General features: G+C 50.2%; 2 protein-coding genes across 3 annotated transcripts; one reads left to right on the plus strand and one right to left on the minus strand.

Moving 5' to 3' along the window:
• Nucleotides 1–335: 335 nt before the first annotated feature.
• On the minus strand, nt 336–4432 carry LOC120910485 (zinc finger protein OZF-like). The gene is made up of 4 exons (XM_040322242.1): nt 4402–4432; nt 4133–4230; nt 3920–4040; nt 336–1540 (listed from the first exon to the last, which is right to left on the minus strand). The coding sequence occupies exons 1-4, from the start codon at nt 4430–4432 to the stop codon at nt 387–389; spliced, it is 1404 nt and encodes a 467-aa protein (XP_040178176.1). The 3' UTR covers nt 336–386.
• Nucleotides 4433–8587: 4155 nt separating this feature from the next.
• On the plus strand, nt 8588–16771 carry LOC120909388 (gastrula zinc finger protein XlCGF57.1-like). Of its 2 annotated transcripts, none has more exons than XM_040321148.1 (7): nt 8588–8703; nt 8977–9212; nt 10670–10810; nt 11107–11188; nt 12763–12860; nt 12949–13042; nt 15679–16771. In XM_040321148.1, the coding sequence occupies exons 2-7, from the start codon at nt 9117–9119 to the stop codon at nt 16506–16508; spliced, it is 1341 nt and encodes a 446-aa protein (XP_040177082.1). In that variant the 5' UTR covers nt 8588–8703; nt 8977–9116; the 3' UTR covers nt 16509–16771. The 2 variants fall into 2 exon arrangements, with proteins under 2 accessions (XP_040177082.1, XP_040177083.1); XM_040321149.1 differs by having other exon boundaries at nt 9031–9212.
• The last annotated feature ends 209 nt before the right edge of the window (nt 16772–16980 follow it).

The following is a 16980-nucleotide window of genomic DNA, read 5'->3' on the forward strand; positions in this document are numbered from 1 at the left end:
AAGGACGCCGGACCCGACAAAGAGGACACCCGAAGCCGCAGAAGGACGCCGGACCCGACAAAGAGGACACCCGAAGCCGCAGAAGGACGCCGGACCCGACAAAGAGGACACCCGAAGCCGCAGAAGGACGCCGGACCCGACGAGGCCGCCGCGCAAGACACCAAAACTGTAAGTACAAAGAAAAAATTTTTTCCACAGGATTCGGGGCAACTTTAGGGGTGCGCGGTATACACGGGAGCGCGTAATACCGCGATAAATACGGTACTCCACAGCCAATTAAAATAGCCCTTCAGATTGAAAACACCAAGAACTAGAGAGAAAATCAAACTGGGAGACCAGATATAAAAAAATGTTTATTGAACCTTTGGACCCCCCCGAATCAGAATTCATTCCTGCGGATTAGTATGAGTCTTCTGATGCTTCATAAGCGTCCATTTCAGTGTGAAGCTCCGCCCACAATCTGTGCACTGAAACGGTTTCTCTCCGGTGTGGATCCGGCGATGTTTGTCCAGGTTGGATTTGTGCGAGAAGCTTTTCCCACAGTCCGAGCAGCAGTATGGCTTCTCCCCAGTGTGAACACGTTCGTGCTTCATCAGATTGGCCTTCTGGGTGAAACGTTTCCCGCAGTGCGAGCATGGAAAGGGCTTCTCCCCGGTGTGCGTCCGGATGTGCTTCACTAGAGTCATTTTGTCCTTGAAGCTTTTGCCACACTCGGTACACGGGAAGGGCCGCTCACCAGTATGACCCTTTCGGTGTTTGATGAGAAATGACATCCGTGTGAAGCTCTTCCCGCACTCTGGGCAGGCGAAGGGGCTCTGGCTGGCGTGCATTCTTTGGTGATCTGCAAGGTAGGAGCGGCGGGCGAACGGTTTCCCACACTCGTGGCACAAGAATGGCTTTTCGGCCCCATGCACCACCTGATGGTCAACAAGACTGGACCGGCGAGTGAATCGCTTGCCACAGTCGGGGCAGGAAAATGGCTTCTCCCCCGTATGAGATCTTTGGTGTTCCGCCAGGATGGATTTGAGTGTAAAGCATTTGCCGCATTCGGAGCAGGAGTACGGACGCTCGCCGGTGTGTATCCGTAGGTGCTCAACCAGAGATGACCTTAAAGTGAACGATTTCCCACACTCTGAACAAGAAAATGGCCTTTCCTGCCGGTGAAACTTTGCATGCTTTACCAGATTGGAACGCTGAGCAAAACACTTCCCGCACTCGGGGCACAAAAACGGCTTTTCCCCTGAATGAGTCCTCTGGTGTATGATGAGACCCGAGTTATAGGCAAAACATTTCCCGCACTCCGAACATGAGAGGGGCTTTGAGCCCGTGACATTCCTCAACATATTGTTGACGTTTTCAGGAAGAGAACCCTTAATCTCTGAGCCAGGAAATATTTCTCCTCTGTGAGATGGCTCCTCACAATCAGAAGTATCAACTGGTCCTGGGGGAATGTTTGGGGTAATGGGGCTTTCTTCTTCTTCTGTTATATCGTCACCTTCCAGCTCATCGTCTGAATAGGTTTTCACAACGTTGTATTCATCTGCAAATTATATAAAATAAACTTTTTAGTGGGAGACACGGGAGGAGGACCCGGGAGATGGTGCAGTGTGGGGTACACAGGAGATGGTGTGGGGGATACAGGAGGAGGATACAGGAGATGGTGCAGTGTGGAGAACATGGAAGATGGTGCAGTGTGGGGGATACGGAAGATGGTGCGGTGTGGGGGATACGGAAGATGGTGCGGTGTGGGGGATACAGGAGGAGGACATGGTGCCCTGTGGGGGATACAGGAGGATGGTGCAGTGTGGGGGACGCTGGAGAAGGACAAAGGAGATGGTGGAGTGTGGGGGATACAGGAGGCGGACATGGAAGATGGTGCAGCGTGGGGGGACCTGGAAGATGGTGCAGTGTGTGGGATACAGAAGATGGTGCAGTGTAGGGGATACAGGAGAAGGATACAGGAGATGGTGCAGTGTGGGTGATATGGGAGGAGGACATGAAAAATGGTGCAGTGTAGGGAATAAGGGAGGAGGACACGGGAGATGGTGCAGTGTGGGGGATACAGGAGATGGTGCAGTGTGGGCGATACAGAAGAAAGACACGGGAGATGGTGCGGTGTGGGGCATAGGGGGGAAAAGGACACTGGAGATGGCACGGCGCAGGGGACACGGGAGATGGCACGGTGTGGGGGGACATGGGAGATGGCACGGCGCGGGGGGACACGGGAGATGGCACGGCGCGGGGGGACACGGGAGATGGCACGGCGCGGGGGGACACGGGAGATGGCACGGCGCGGGGGGACACGGGAGATGGCACGGCGCGGGGGGAAACGGGAGATGGCGCGGCGCGGGGGGACACGGGAGATGGCGCGGCGCGGGGGGACACGGGAGATGGCACGGCCCGGGGGGACACGGGAGATGGCACGGCCCGGGGGGACACGGGAGATGGCACGGCCCGGGGGGACACGGGGCGGGAGATGGTGAAGTGTGGGGGACATGGCGCGGGGATACGGAAGATGGTGAAGTGTGGGGGACACGGGAGATGGTAAAGTGTGGGGGACACGGGAGATGGCGTGGGGGACACGGGAGATGGCGTGGGGGACACGGGAGATGGCGTGGGGGACACGGGAGATGGCGTGGGGGACACGGGAGATGGCGTGGGGGACACGGGAGATGGCGTGGGGGACACGGGAGATGGCGCGGGGGGACACGGGAGATGGCACGGCGCGGGGGGACACGGGAGATGGCACGGCGCGGGGGGACACGGGAGATGGCACGGCGCGGGGGGACACGGGGTGGGAGATGGTGAAGTGTGGGGGACATGGCACGGGGATACGGAAGATGGTGAAGTGTGGGGGACACAGGAGATGGTAAAGTGTGGGGGACACAGGAGATGGTAAAGTGCGGGGGACACAGGAGATGGTAAAGTGCGGGGGACACGGGAGATGGCAAAGTGTGGGGGACACGGGAGATGGCAAAGTGTGGGGGACACGGGAGATGGCAAAGTGTGGGGGACACGGGAGATGGCAAAGTGTGGGGGACACGGGAGATGGCAAAGTGTGGGGGACACGGGAGATGGCAAAGTGTGGGGGACACAGGAGATGGCAAAGTGTGGGGGACACGGGAGATGGCAAAGTGTGGGGGACACGGGAGATGGTAAAGTGTGGGGGACACGGGAGATGGTAAAGTGTGGGGGACACGGGAGATGGCGTGGGGGACACGGGAGATGGCGAAGTGTGGGGGACATTGGAGATGGTGAAGTGTGGGGGACATTGGAGATGGTGAAGTGTGGGGGACACAGGAGATGGTGAAGTGTGGGGACATTGGAGATGGTGAAGTGTGGGGGACATTGGAGATGGTGAAGTGTGGGGGACATTGGAGATGGTGAAGTGTGGGGGACACAGGAGATGGTGAAGTGTGGGGACATTGGAGATGGTGAAGTGTGGGGGACACAGGAGATGGTGAAGTGTGGGGACATTGGAGATGGTGAAGTGTGGGGGACACAGGAGATGGTGAAGTGTGGGGACATTGGAGATGGTGAAGTGTGGGGGACACAGGAGATGGTGAAGTGTGGGGACATTGGAGATGGTGAAGTGTGGGGGACACAGGAGATGGTGAAGTGTGGGGACATTGGAGATGGTGAAGTGTGGGGGACATTGGAGATGGCGCGTGGACACGGAAGATGGTGAAGTGTGGGGGACACGGGAGATACCGAAGTGTGGGGGACATGGGAGATGGCGCAGGGGGGACATGGAGAAGAAGAAACAACATAAAGAACATGGGAGATACCGAAGTGTGGGGGACATGGGAGATGGCGCAGGGGGGACATGGAGAAGATGAAACAACATAAAGAACATGGCAGATGGTGTAGAGGTTAAACATTATTCTTTTTTTTTTTGTATTTGGTGTTTATTACTCACCTGTACTGATCTCTACAAATGTTTCCTCCTCCTTACATGGTTCATCGTACATTAAGTACATCTCTTCCTCTTCCTCTTCTTCTTCCTTGACCTCAACTTTAAAAGAAATGACATCTTCTGCCTACAAAGATAATAACATTTTGAAAAAAAAAACATAACACAATATACAGAGCAGAGTGGAGTAACCTTTCTAGGACTCTTTGTGCAACCAACCTGATCATGGTAAGAGAGGGTGAGATCTTCCTCTGTATAATCCCGGGAATCCTGAGGACGGGGACATCTCTCCGGTGGGTTCCCATTACTGGATCCATCTGTAGGAAACACACACACTGACTGAATACAAAGCACTGCTTATAGACCTCTTAATAAACAAGGGACAATAAATACTTTATTGGACGCAACGCGTAAGGGCGGTCAGATCATTGGGGATCTAGGTGGCGCCTCCGTACTGCTCTCTCCTTTACAATAAAGTTTCTTCTTACCCGGTGATGTGAGAGGTGGCCGGTTCTCCATCATGACGTCCTTGTAGAGATCCTTGTGTCCTTCTATATACTCCCACTCCTCCATGGAGAAATAGACAGTGACATCCTGACACCTTATAGGAACCTGACACACACAATGATACAGTCACCATCCAGACACACCCCTTGTCTGTTACTGGATAATGTCCCAGAATTCCCGGCACCGCTCACCTCTCCTGTCAGCAGATCAATGATCTTCTGGGCGACTTCTACTATGTTCTTATTGTTTCCTTCAGATGTCAGGGAGGGAGGTGGAGGGACTGTGATGGTTACCTGGCCACCAGATTTCACAGGAGGAAAACGCTGTATTTAAAACACAAAAAAAAAAGTGATGCAATTTTATCCTTCTGATCCCTCCTCACCTCTCCGGTCAGGTCCATGTTTTATTAATAGAGATAAGAGTGATGTCATGTGACCTCCCAGAATCCTCCTCACCTCTCCGGTCAGGTCTGTGTTTTATTATTAGAGATAAGAGTGATGTCATGTGAACTCCCAGAATCCTCCTCACCTCTCCGGTCAGGTCTGTGTTTTATTATTAGAGATAAGAGTGATGTCATGTGAACTCCCAGAATCCTCCTCACCTCTCCGGTCAGGTCTGTGTTTTATTAATAGAGATAAGAGTGATGTCATGTGACCTCCCAGAATCCTCCTCACCTCTCCGGTCAGGTCTGTGTTTTATTAATAGAGATAAGTGTGATGTCATGTGACCTCCCAGAATCCTCCTCACCTCTCCGGTCAGGTCTGTGTTTTATTAATAGAGATAAGAGTGATGTCATGTGACCTCCCAGAATCCTCCTCACCTCTCCGGTCAGGTCTGTGTTTTATTATTAGAGATAAGAGTGATGTCATGTGAACTCCCAGAATCCTCCTCACCTCTCCGGTCAGGTCTGTGTTTTATTAATAGAGATAAGAGTGATGTCATGTGACCTCCCAGAATCCTCCTCACCTCTCCGGTCAGGTCTGTGTTTTATTAATAGAGATAAGTGTGATGTCATGTGACCTCCCAGAATCCTCCTCACCTCTCCGGTCAGGTCTGTGTTTTATTAATAGAGATAAGAGCGATGTCATGTGAACTCCCAGAATCCTCCTCACCTCTCTGGTCAGGTCTGTGTTTTATTAATAGAGATAAGAGTGATGTCATGTGACCTCCCAGAATCCTCCTCACCTCTCCGGTCAGCTCTGTGTTTTATTAATAGAGATAAGAGTGATGTCATGTGACCTCCCAGAATCCTCCTCACCTCTCCGGTCAGGTCTGTGTTGTATTAATAGAGATAAGAGTGATGTCATGTGACCTCCCAGAATCCTCCTCACCTCTCCGGTCAGGTCTGTGTTTTATTAATAGAGATAAGAGTGATGTCATGTGACCTCCCAGAATCCTCCTCACCTCTCCGGTCAGCTCTGTGTTTTATTAATAGAGATAAGAGTGATGTCATGTGACCTCCCAGACTCCTCACCTCTCCGGTCAGGTCTGTGTTTTATTAATAGAGATAAGAGTGATGTCATGTGACCTCCCAGAATCCTCCTCACCTCTCCGGTCAGGTCTGTGTTTTATTAATAGAGATAAGAGTGATGTCATGTGACCTCCCAGAATCCTCCTCACCTCTCCGGTCAGCAGCGAGATGATCTCCAGGGTGAGATCTAATATCTTCTCTGTTATATGACTCCGCTCCTCCATCCTTAATACCGCCACGGTCAAAATGTTGCTCACTTCTTCACAACTGCCCCATCATCACATCTTAATCAACTTGGGAAATCCTACAAATGGAACAAAATGATAACATTTATTTAAAAAAAAAAAATTTGTAGAGTGCAGGAAAGACGAGTGTCAATGCTGGGAATGCTGTCAAGAGAACCTATCATAGATTCTCTTTATCTGCCGTTAGCAAAAAAATAACCCCTTCCTGGGTTGTCTCCAATCGTCCGATCCAGTGGCTCCTCTGCCCTCGGAGCGACTCCATAGCACCCAGTTGCTCTGATAACAGATCCGGCAGGCGGACAATTTTCAGGCTGTGGAAACCCCGCCAGACTGGAACTCAACCAATAACTTTTGCTCCCTCTTGCAGTTGCTGACTGCCACCATCGTTGGGGTCTTTATCTGCTGTGTGTAGCTGGAAACAGAGATAGATGGACCTCATCTAAATGGTTTTGGAATACAAGGACCCCTGATCCCGGCCAAGGCCCCATCTAGTGACTCCAGTGCATCTCCAGTCTATGTCTCATCCACTGACTCCATAGCGCCCAGTTACTCCAAGTGCATTCCCAATCCACATGTCATCTAGTACCTCCAGTGCTGGGAACAGAGATAAACGGACCTCATCTAAAGGGTTTCAGAGTACAAAGACCCCCGATCCCAGCCAAGGCCCCATCTAGTGACTCCAGCGCATCCCCAGCCAGACAATTTTCAGGTTGTGGAAACCCCGCCAGACAGGAACTTAACCCATAACTTTTGCTCCCTCTTACAGTTGCTGACTGCCACCATCGTTGGGGTCTTTATCTGCCGAGTGTAGTTGGGAACAGAGATAGATGGACCTCATCTAAAAGGGTTTGGAGTACAAAGACCCCTGATCCCGGACAAGGCCTCAACTAGTGACTCCAGTGCATCCCCAGTCTATGGGTCATCCACTGACTCCATAGCACCCAGTTACTCCAAGTCCACATGTCATCTAGTGCCTCCAGTGCTGGGAACAGAGATAGGCAGACCTCATCTAAAGGGTTTCAGAGTGCAAAGACCCCTGATCCCAGCCAAGGCCCCATCTAGTGACTCCAATTCATTCCCAGTCTATGGGTCTATACTCCAAGTGCATTCCCAGTCCACATGTCATCTAGTGCCTCCAGTGCCAGGAACAGAGATAGACGGACCTCATCTAAAGGTTTCAGAGTACAAAGACCCCTGATCCCAAGACCCAATCTAGTGACGCCAGTGTGTCCCCAGTCTATGTGTCATCCACTGACTTCATAGCGCCCAGTTACTCCAAGTGCATTCCCAATCCACGTCATCTAGTGCCTCCAGTGCTGGGAACAGAGATAGACGGACCACATCTAAAGGGTTTCGGAGTACAAAGACCCCTGATCCCGGCCAAGGCCCCATCTAGTGACTCCAGTGTATCCCCAGTCTATGGGTCATCCACTGACTCCATAGCGCCCAGTTACTCCAAGTGCATTCCCAATCCACGTCATCTAGTGCCTCCAGTGCTGGGAACAGAGATAGACGGACCACATCTAAAGGGTTTCGGAGTACAAAGACCCCTGATCCCGGCCAAGGCCCCATCTAGTGACTCCAGTGTATCCCCAGTCTATGGGTCATCCACTGACTCCATAGCGCCCAGTTACTCCAAGTGCATTCCCAGTCCACATGTCATCTAGTGCATCCAGTGCTGGGAACAGAGATCTGAGGTCTGTCTGAGTGCAAAGACCCCTGATCCCGGCCAAGGCCCCAAAGTAGTCATCATCACCATTTCACCGGCAATGTCTATGGGAGAATGCTGACATTCTGAAATAGCCTGTTATCTGCATTAAGAATATGTGCCCTCCCCTCCCCCGCTGAACTGAAAACCTTCAAGGGTAATTCCCCCTGGGGACCCCCAACAACTTACCAGACTCAGCCATTAACCGGCACGGTTTAGGGGCCCTTAGGAGTTCCCAGAAAGCTGCTGGTGGCCCAATATCCAGCGACCAACATTCACCCAAAGCTCAGGACAGGTGAAAGGTGTGTCACAGCCCCTCCTACTTCCTGAATATTCATGAGGAGTCATTCACATTCATTATCCCTCCATTAATGTCTGTTACTAGACGCCCCAAGCCATGAATGAACGAACCAACCCTCACCTATACCTTCTTCCCCTTTAGATAAAAGCAAGGCGGAAGTTACTGTCACCTTACAGTCGCTTCCGGTAACCTGGGACCGCTCTATCTCTGCTATTGACAGTTCGGCTCCTCCCACTGCGCGCTTCTCCATTGCAAAGCCACGCCCCCTCCCTCTCTACAGGCTGGCGTCTCCCCGCCCAGCTCTGCAGCACGGGCTGTCAAGAGACGATAAGCGGCCACCTCGCCGACGTCACGTCGGCGAGGTGGCCGCTCTAGTGAACACTAGAGGGGAATACTGATGTCCTCACTATGGAAGGAGGAGACGCCATTTTTCTGAAGTCTCTGATTTCCTACTACAGTTCCCAGAATGATTTGCTGCAATCCTTTCTTATTATTTCCTGCTGGAGGCCAGAATAGGAGCAGCTTTTGTTACTGGAATGAGAGATTCCTGCAAGACTGGTAATATTATCATTAATTATTGATCATTGTTATAAATATTATTATTGTTTATCAATATATAATTCCTCCAACCTATCACCCCCAGTAATAACAGGGATCCATTTCTACTTGTAATAATAGTAAATAATAATATTATACTACAATTTGAATTATTTACATATCTCTGACATATGCCGCAGCGCTGTTTGAAGAACCGTTCACAATATAATGTCATTTAGGGATCCATATTCATAAACAAGTAGAAAATATCTTAAAGGAACTCTCCGTTTTCAGGTGAAGGTAACCTCTTGGCGTCTGTGTCCCCATGGACAACTGAACCAACTGTAGGCGCTGTCATTTACTTTTAAAAAAGATCGCGGCGAGATCAAGTGTGCTGATCAGGAGACTCCTCCAAGAGAACCGATCGGACCACCATGACTGATCTGCTGAGGATGGACAACGACGGAGGCCATAAGACCGAGAAGATATTTAACATTACTATGGAGATCATCACACTGCTGGCCGGAGAGGTGAGGAGGATTCTGGGAGGTCACATGACATCACTCTTATCTCTATTAATAAAACACAGAGCTGACCGGAGAGGTGAGGAGGATTCTGGGAGGTCACATGACATCACTCTTATCTCTATTAATAAAACACAGACCTGACCGGAGAGGTGAGGAGGATTCTGGGAGATCACATGATCTATCACTTCCATCTATCTCTGATAAGTTATTTAACCACTTCCCGCCCGCTGTATGCAGAATGACCGCCGGGAAGTGATTCTGTTATCCTGACTGGGCGCCATATAACGTCTAGCAGGATAAGATGCCTGCGGCGCGCGGCGATCATGAGTGCGGGGTGTCAGTCTGACACACCGCATCTCAGATCGTGGTAAGAAGCCTCTGACAGAGGCTTCTTACCACGTGATCAACTGTGACCAATCACAGCGTGAACCAGGAAGTACCGGTAAACGGCATTCATCGGTTCGCGCTGACAGGGAGAGCGATCAGCGCGGGGGGGGGGGGGGGGGTTACTGTGCTGATAATCAGCACATTGATTATTAGAACAACCCCCATCAATTGTAAAAATAAGCTGCCAATCAGTGCCCAGTCATTCCCCCAACATAACCCCCTGCCAGTGACCAGTAAAGTGCCAATCTGTGCCAATCAGAGCCCACCACAGTGCCAATCAGTGCCCAGCAGTAACACCTGTCAGTAACCAATCAGTACCTCATCATCAGTGCTGCCAATCAGTACCACCTATCAGTGTCGCCTGTCAGTGCCCATCACAGCCACCTGTCAGTGCCCATCAGTGCCGCCTGTCAGTGTTCATTAGTGCCAACTATCAGTGCCCATCAGTGCTGCATATCAGTGCCACCTATTGGTGCCCATGAGTGCTGCATATCAGTGCCTCCTATCAGTGCCCATCATTTCTACATATCAGTGCCCATCAATTCTACATATCAGTGCCTCCTCACCAGTGCCCATCAATTCTACATATCAGTGCCGCCTATCAGTGCCTATCAATTCTACATATCAGTGCCTCCTCACCAGTGCCCATCCGTGCCACCTTATTAGTGCCAACTCATCAGTGCTGCCTCATCAGTGCCCGTCAGTGGAAAACAACATTTTATGACAGAAACTAAGAAAAATCGTTTTTTTTTTTAATGAAAAATGTGGGTCTTTTCTAGTTTGTTTAGCAAAAAATACAAACTCCAGAGGTGATCAAATACCACCAAAAGAAAGATCTATATGTGGGAGGAAAAGGATAAAAATTTAGTTTGGGTACAGTGTTGCATGACCGCGCAATTGTCATTCAAAGTGCGACAGCGCTGAAAGCTGAAAACTGCCCTGGGCGGGAAGGGGGCAAAAGTGGCCGGTATTGAAGGGGTTAAACACAGACTTGACCAGAAAGGAGGTTTGAGGACCAAGGGAGTCAAAGTCATTGCGAATAATCTTTTTTTTTTGTATCTCTCATTTGGCAGGACTGTCGAGTGGTGAAGAAGGCATCTGGAGAAAATGTGGCGCCAAGCAATTGCCCCCGAGTTACAGGAGACAAATCCAAGAAACATAAAGAGAAGATCCTCGGGGTCACCAACAAGATCATAGAGCTGCTGACAGGAGAGGTGAGCGGTGCCGGGAATTCTGGGACATTATCCAGTAACAGACGAGGGATGTGTCTGGATGGTGACTCTATCATTGTGTGTGTCAGGTTCCTATAATCCCGGGGTAGGCAACCTCGGCACTCCAGCTGTGGTGAAACTACAAATCCCATCATGCCTCTGCCTCTAGGAGTCATGCCTGTGATTGCCGGGTTTTGCAATGTCTCATGGGACTTGTAGTTTTAAAACAGCTGGAGGGCCAAAGGTTGCCTACCCCTGCTATAAGGTGTCAGGATGTCACTGTCTGTTTCTCCACGTAGGAGGAGGAGTACTCGGAAGAAGAAGAAGATTGGGAAGAGGATGAGGTAGAAGAGGAGAGTCCACCATTTCCTAAATCACTGTGTAAGAGGAGACTTTGTCTTTCTTTTTTTCCAAATCTCTCTTTGTAGGTCCAACTAAATCCTCAACATACAGTGGAACCTCGGATTGCGAGTAACGCCGTTAACTAGGGTTGTCCCGATACCACTTTTTTAGGACCGAGTACGAGTACCGATACTTTTTTTCATGTACTCGCCGATACCGAATACCGATACTTTTTTTAAAATGTGTCCCCAAATTCAGCCATGTCCCCCCCATATGCAGCAATGTCCCCCCACAAATGCAGCCATGTCCCCCCACATATATCCAGCCGTGTCCCCCCACATATGCAGCCATGTCCCCCCACATATGCAGCAATGTCCCCCCACATATGCAGCCATGTCCCCCCACATATGCAGCCATGTCCCCCCTATATGCAGCCATGTCCCCCGTATATGCAGCCATGTCCCCCCTATATGCAGCCATGTCCCCCCTATATGCAGCCATGTCCCCCCTATATCCAGCCATGTCCCCCCTATATGCAGCCATGTCCCCCCTATATGCAGCCATGTCCCCCCTATATGCAGCCATGTCCCCCCTATATGCAGCCATGTCCCCCCTATATCCAGCCATGTCCCCCCTATATGCAGCCATGTCCCCCCTATATCCAGCCATGTCCCCCCTATATGCAGCCATGTCCCCCTTATATCCAGCCATGTCCCCCCTATATCCAGCCATGTCCCCCCTATATGCAGCCATGTCCCCCTTATATGCAGCCATGTCCCCCCTATATCCAGCCATGTCTCCCCTATATGCAGCCATGTCCCCCCTATATGCAGCCATGTCCCCCCTATATGCAGCCATGTCCCCCCTATATCCAGCCATGTCCCCCCTATATGCAGCCATGTCCCCCGTATATCCAGCCATGTCCCCCCTATATCCAGCCATGTCCCCCCATACCTAGATGCCGCCGCCGCATGGTTAAACAGCGTGCGGGGAACATCACAGCTTTCATTTGAATAGCTGTAGTGTTCCCCGCTGCGCCGCGTATAGACACTCCTCCATGTTTGGGATTGGACAGATCCGGGGGGGGCAAGTATTCTATTTAGGCATTGGGGGTATTTATACTCGGTATCGGTCCCGATACCGATACTGGTATCGATATCGGGACAACCTTACCGTTAACGAGCGTTTCGCAATATGAGCACTGTATTTAAAAAAATCCTAACTCGGTTTGCGAGTGTTGTCTCGAAAAACGAGCAGGATTCAAGCCAAAGTGGTGTGCAATACCGCTTTTGGCCTGTGGTGGGGGGGGGGCGCCAGAGCCAAGCGGAGCCGATCGGCGCCATTCGGAAAGATTTCCGATGTTCGCAAGGTCTTTCCGAGTGATTCCGAGGCTCTCCAGCGCCCCCCCCCCCCACCTCTGGCCCTATGTGGTATTGCATGCCATTGAAGTCAATGCGGAACAAATTATTTTCGTTTCCATTGACTTCAATGGGGAAACTCGCTTTGATATGCGAGTACTTTGGATTACGAGCATTCTCCTGGAACGGGTTATCCGAGGTTCCACTGTATAAGATTTTGAGACAATGTATTCAGTCAGTGTGTGTTTCCTACAGATGGATCCAGTAATGGCAACCCACCAGAGAGATGTCCCCGTCCTCTGTATTCCCGGGACTCCACACAGGAACATCCCAACCTTCCTTACCGTTTTCAGGTAGTTGGGACTGAGAACCTTCATAGCATATCGGGAAGGGATTTTGCCAACAATGGTGACAATACTGTCCTTTCACAAAACCTTTTAGGCAGAAAACCGGAGAGACATGAATATTATTGTGAAAGAGGAAGAAGAAGAGGAGGGGATCGAAATTCCTCTTACGATGAAAGAAGAGGAAACAGGTAAAGCCATTTAAAAAGTCTATCTCTATAGCCATCTCTTGTTAAAGAGGAACTTTACCCATAACAACTCGACAAAAAATAATGTTCCCCAGCAAGGAAATACAACAATAATACATATAATATATAATACATAATATATAATATAACACATAAATACAACATTAATAATTATGCTACCAAAATCAGCATGCCTTGTAAATAGCCTCCAGCCTTGTTCCTGTTTTTTCTTGCTGGAGGCTGCCATTTTGCTGAAGCCCAGAGCCCCTGAGCAGCAGTAAATCTTTAGCCTGTCAACAGATTGGCCTCTACGTTTTTGGCACAGTGCACAGTGCCTACACAGGTAGGCCATTGGGAACCGACACATGGCTGCATTGGGGACACAAGACTACACAAGGCTGCATTGGGGACACATGACTGCATTGGGGACACAATTGGGGACACAAGGCTGCATTGGAGACACATGGCTGCATTTGGGGACAAGGCTTAATTGGGGGCACATGGCTGCATTTGGGGACACATGACTGCATTGGGCACACAATTGGAGACACATGGCTGCGTTTGGGGAAACAAGGCTTAATTGGGGACACATGGCTGCATTGGGGACACATGGCTGCATTTGGGGACACAAGGCTAAATTGGGGACACATGGCTGCATTTGGGGACACAAGGCTAAATTGGGGACACAGGGCTGCATTGGGGAAACAATTGGGGACACAAGGCTGCGTTTGGGGACACATGGCTGCGTTTGGGGAAACAAGGCTTAATTGGGGACACATGGCTGCATTTGGGGACACAAGGCTGCATTGGGGACACATGACTGCATTGGGGACACAATTGGGGACACAAGGCTGTGTTTGGGGACACATGGCTGCGTTTGGGGAAACAAGGCTTAATTGGGGACATATGGCTGCATTTGGGGACACAAGGCTGCAATTCCGACCGTGTGTACGCGGCATAAGTAACAAGCATAGGTTTAATACTATGCACAAAAATTATAGATAAATATAAATAACACGGACAGGTTGAAGTCCAGTAAATGTGGCTCAACTCCTCCTAAATCTGCGCTGGGTTTCCCAGGCGTAAGTCAGCGTAAGTGGAAGTGGGCGTGAGCCATGCTAATGAGGCGTGACCCCATGCAAATGATGGGCCGAGCGCCTGATAGATACGTATTGCCAACTGCACATGCGCCGTCCCGTGGGCGCATCTCAGTGCGCATGCTCACAATCACGTCTGAACAACTGACTAAGATACGTCGGATCACTGCCTACGGCGTGAACGTAACCTACGCCTAGTCATATTCATGTACTACGTAAACTACGTAAAATACGTCGGTTTGTGTTCCCTGGTGCAGCCCTTTGCATGGATGATGCTGAGTTACACCTCCTTTATGGGGCATAACTTTACGCCGGATGTATAACTTTACGCGTATCTCCCTCATTTGCATATGTGAATAGAAAATCAATGGGAGCGCCAAATACGTCCAGCGTAAATATGCGCCCATGATACGCCGGCATAGGCAAGTTACGTCGGTCGGATAAAGCCTATTTTTAGGCGTATCTTAGTTTGTGGGTCGGCGCATAGATACGATGGCGCACATTTGTACTTACGACGGCGTATTTTGAGATACGTTGGCGCAAGTGCTTTGTGAATCCGGACCCCAGTCAATCCAATGATAATATCTCAGGACACTGAACACTAAAGTGTAAAACAAAAGGGGGGAAAAGGGTGAAGGTGTGACCAAGGACAGAGGGATATCCCACTAGAGTTTATTCTTGGAGAGTCATCTAACCATCTGTAACCATCTGTAGCCAGCTTAAACAATGTCACAGATCCCTAGCTACATGACAGGTAGACATTTTGGCCCGAATTAAGAAAGCAGTTACGACGGCGTATCTCCAGATACGCCGTCGTAACTCTGAGTGCGGGCCGTCGCATCTCGGCGTCTGATTCATAGAATCAGATACGCCTCAATGTTGCCTAGATACGAGCGGCGTAAGTCTCCTACTCCATAGTATCTTAGGGTGCAATATTTACGCTGACCGCTAGGGGCGCTTCCCTAGACTTCCGCGTCAAATATGCAAATTAGGTAGATACGCCGATTCAGAAACGTACGTCCGCCCGGCGCATTTTGTCGCGTCGTTTACGTTAGGCTTTTTCCGGCGTAAAGTTACCCCTGCTATATGAGGGGTATCCCATGTTAAGTATGGACGTCGTTCCCGCGTTGAATTTTGAAAATTTTATGTTGTTTGCGTAAGTCGTTCGCAAATAGGGCTGTACGTAAGTTACGTTCACATCTAAAGCATTGACGATTTGCGGCGTAATTTCGAGCATGGGCACTGGGATTCTTTCATGAACGGCGCATGCGCCGTTCGTAAAAAATGTAAAAAAACGTCAAATACGTGGGGTCACAATTCATTTGAACAAAACACGCCCACATCATCCACATTTACGCCGGACCACATACGTTACGCCGCCGTAACTTACGGAGCAAGTTCTTTCTGAATACGGAACTTGCGCCCTAATTTACGGCGGGCTTAACGTATCTGAGATACGTTACGCTCGACGAGAGATACACCAAATGTATCTGAATCCGGGCCCTTATCTCCATGTAATTGTCTCTTTCGTTTCACCACTAGACTGTGACATGGATGAGGACAACGACCTTGCAGAAGACTCTCCAGAAGAACCCTCCAACCCCGAAGAATGGTTTTCCGACAGCGGCGATGCCACCACCCCCGACACAGCATACGACGGTGACAAGTTATTTCCTTGCTCTCAGTGTAGTAAATGTTTCACCAGGAAGTCGAGTCTTATCCGTCATCAGAGAATTCACACGGGCGAGAAGCCATTTCCCTGTTCGGAATGTCATAAACGTTTCACGCGCAAAGCCACTCTTCTGGAGCACATGAGGGTTCACACAGGAGGGAAGCCATTTGTGTGCGCAGAGTGTGGGGAAGGCTTTGCACAGAATTCCGAACTCATCAACCACAAGAAGACTCACGCAGACGACAAGCCACTTGCATGCATGGACTGCGGGAAATGTTTCCAGCAGAAGTCTGATCTTGCCGTCCATCGGAGGGTCCACAGAGCCAAGACAACTTTTACGTGTCCCGACTGTGGCAAAGGCTTCATCCAAAAGTCGGTGCTCGTCATTCACCAAAGAACTCACACGGGCGAGAGGCCTTATTCTTGCGACGAGTGTGGAAAAAGTTTCACACAGAAGTCGGACCTGGTGGTCCACCGGAGAACCCACACAGGAGAACGGCCCTTTATGTGTGTTGAGTGCGGGAAGAGCTTCACGCAGAAGTCAACGTTGGTTATCCACCAAAGGATCCACCGGGGGGAAAAACCGTTTACCTGCAAGGAGTGCGGAAGACAATTTACTCAGAAGTCCACTCTGGTGACCCACCAAAAGCTTCATACGCCACTTAAGTTGTTACATTGCTTTTCCAGGAATCCTCAGTAGGCGGTGGGGTCACATAAAAGCACTTTTGACTCAAGAGGCACAAGCAGTGTTAAGGCGGGTGCTTCCCAATCCTAGAAGCCCATGGAGGACAACTGTTGGTCTTTCAAACTAAGCCAGATTAGGTAAATTGGACCTCATTTTATGGGCACCTACTTGAGCTCTGCCAGAGCCATTCGTTTGATAGAAGACCTAGACAAAGACCCAGACTAGAAAGACAAGCTATCAGTTGAGACAGCTTGGAGTCAACCATGAGGATCTTAAGCACATATTGGAACCCCTGGAATCCACAGGAAGCAATGGGGTTGCATAAAAGCACCTTTGACTCAACAGACTCAAGCAGTGTTAAGGAGGGTGCTTCGCAATCCAAGAAGACCTTGGAGGACAACTGTTGGTCTTTCAAACTGAGCCAGATTAGGTAACTTCGACCTTTTATACGGACACCTTTTGGAGCTCTGCCAGAGCCATTCAATTA

Source organism: Rana temporaria, chromosome 8, assembly GCF_905171775.1.
Source record: "Rana temporaria chromosome 8, aRanTem1.1, whole genome shotgun sequence".
Lineage (NCBI taxonomy): Eukaryota > Metazoa > Chordata > Amphibia > Anura > Ranidae > Rana > Rana temporaria.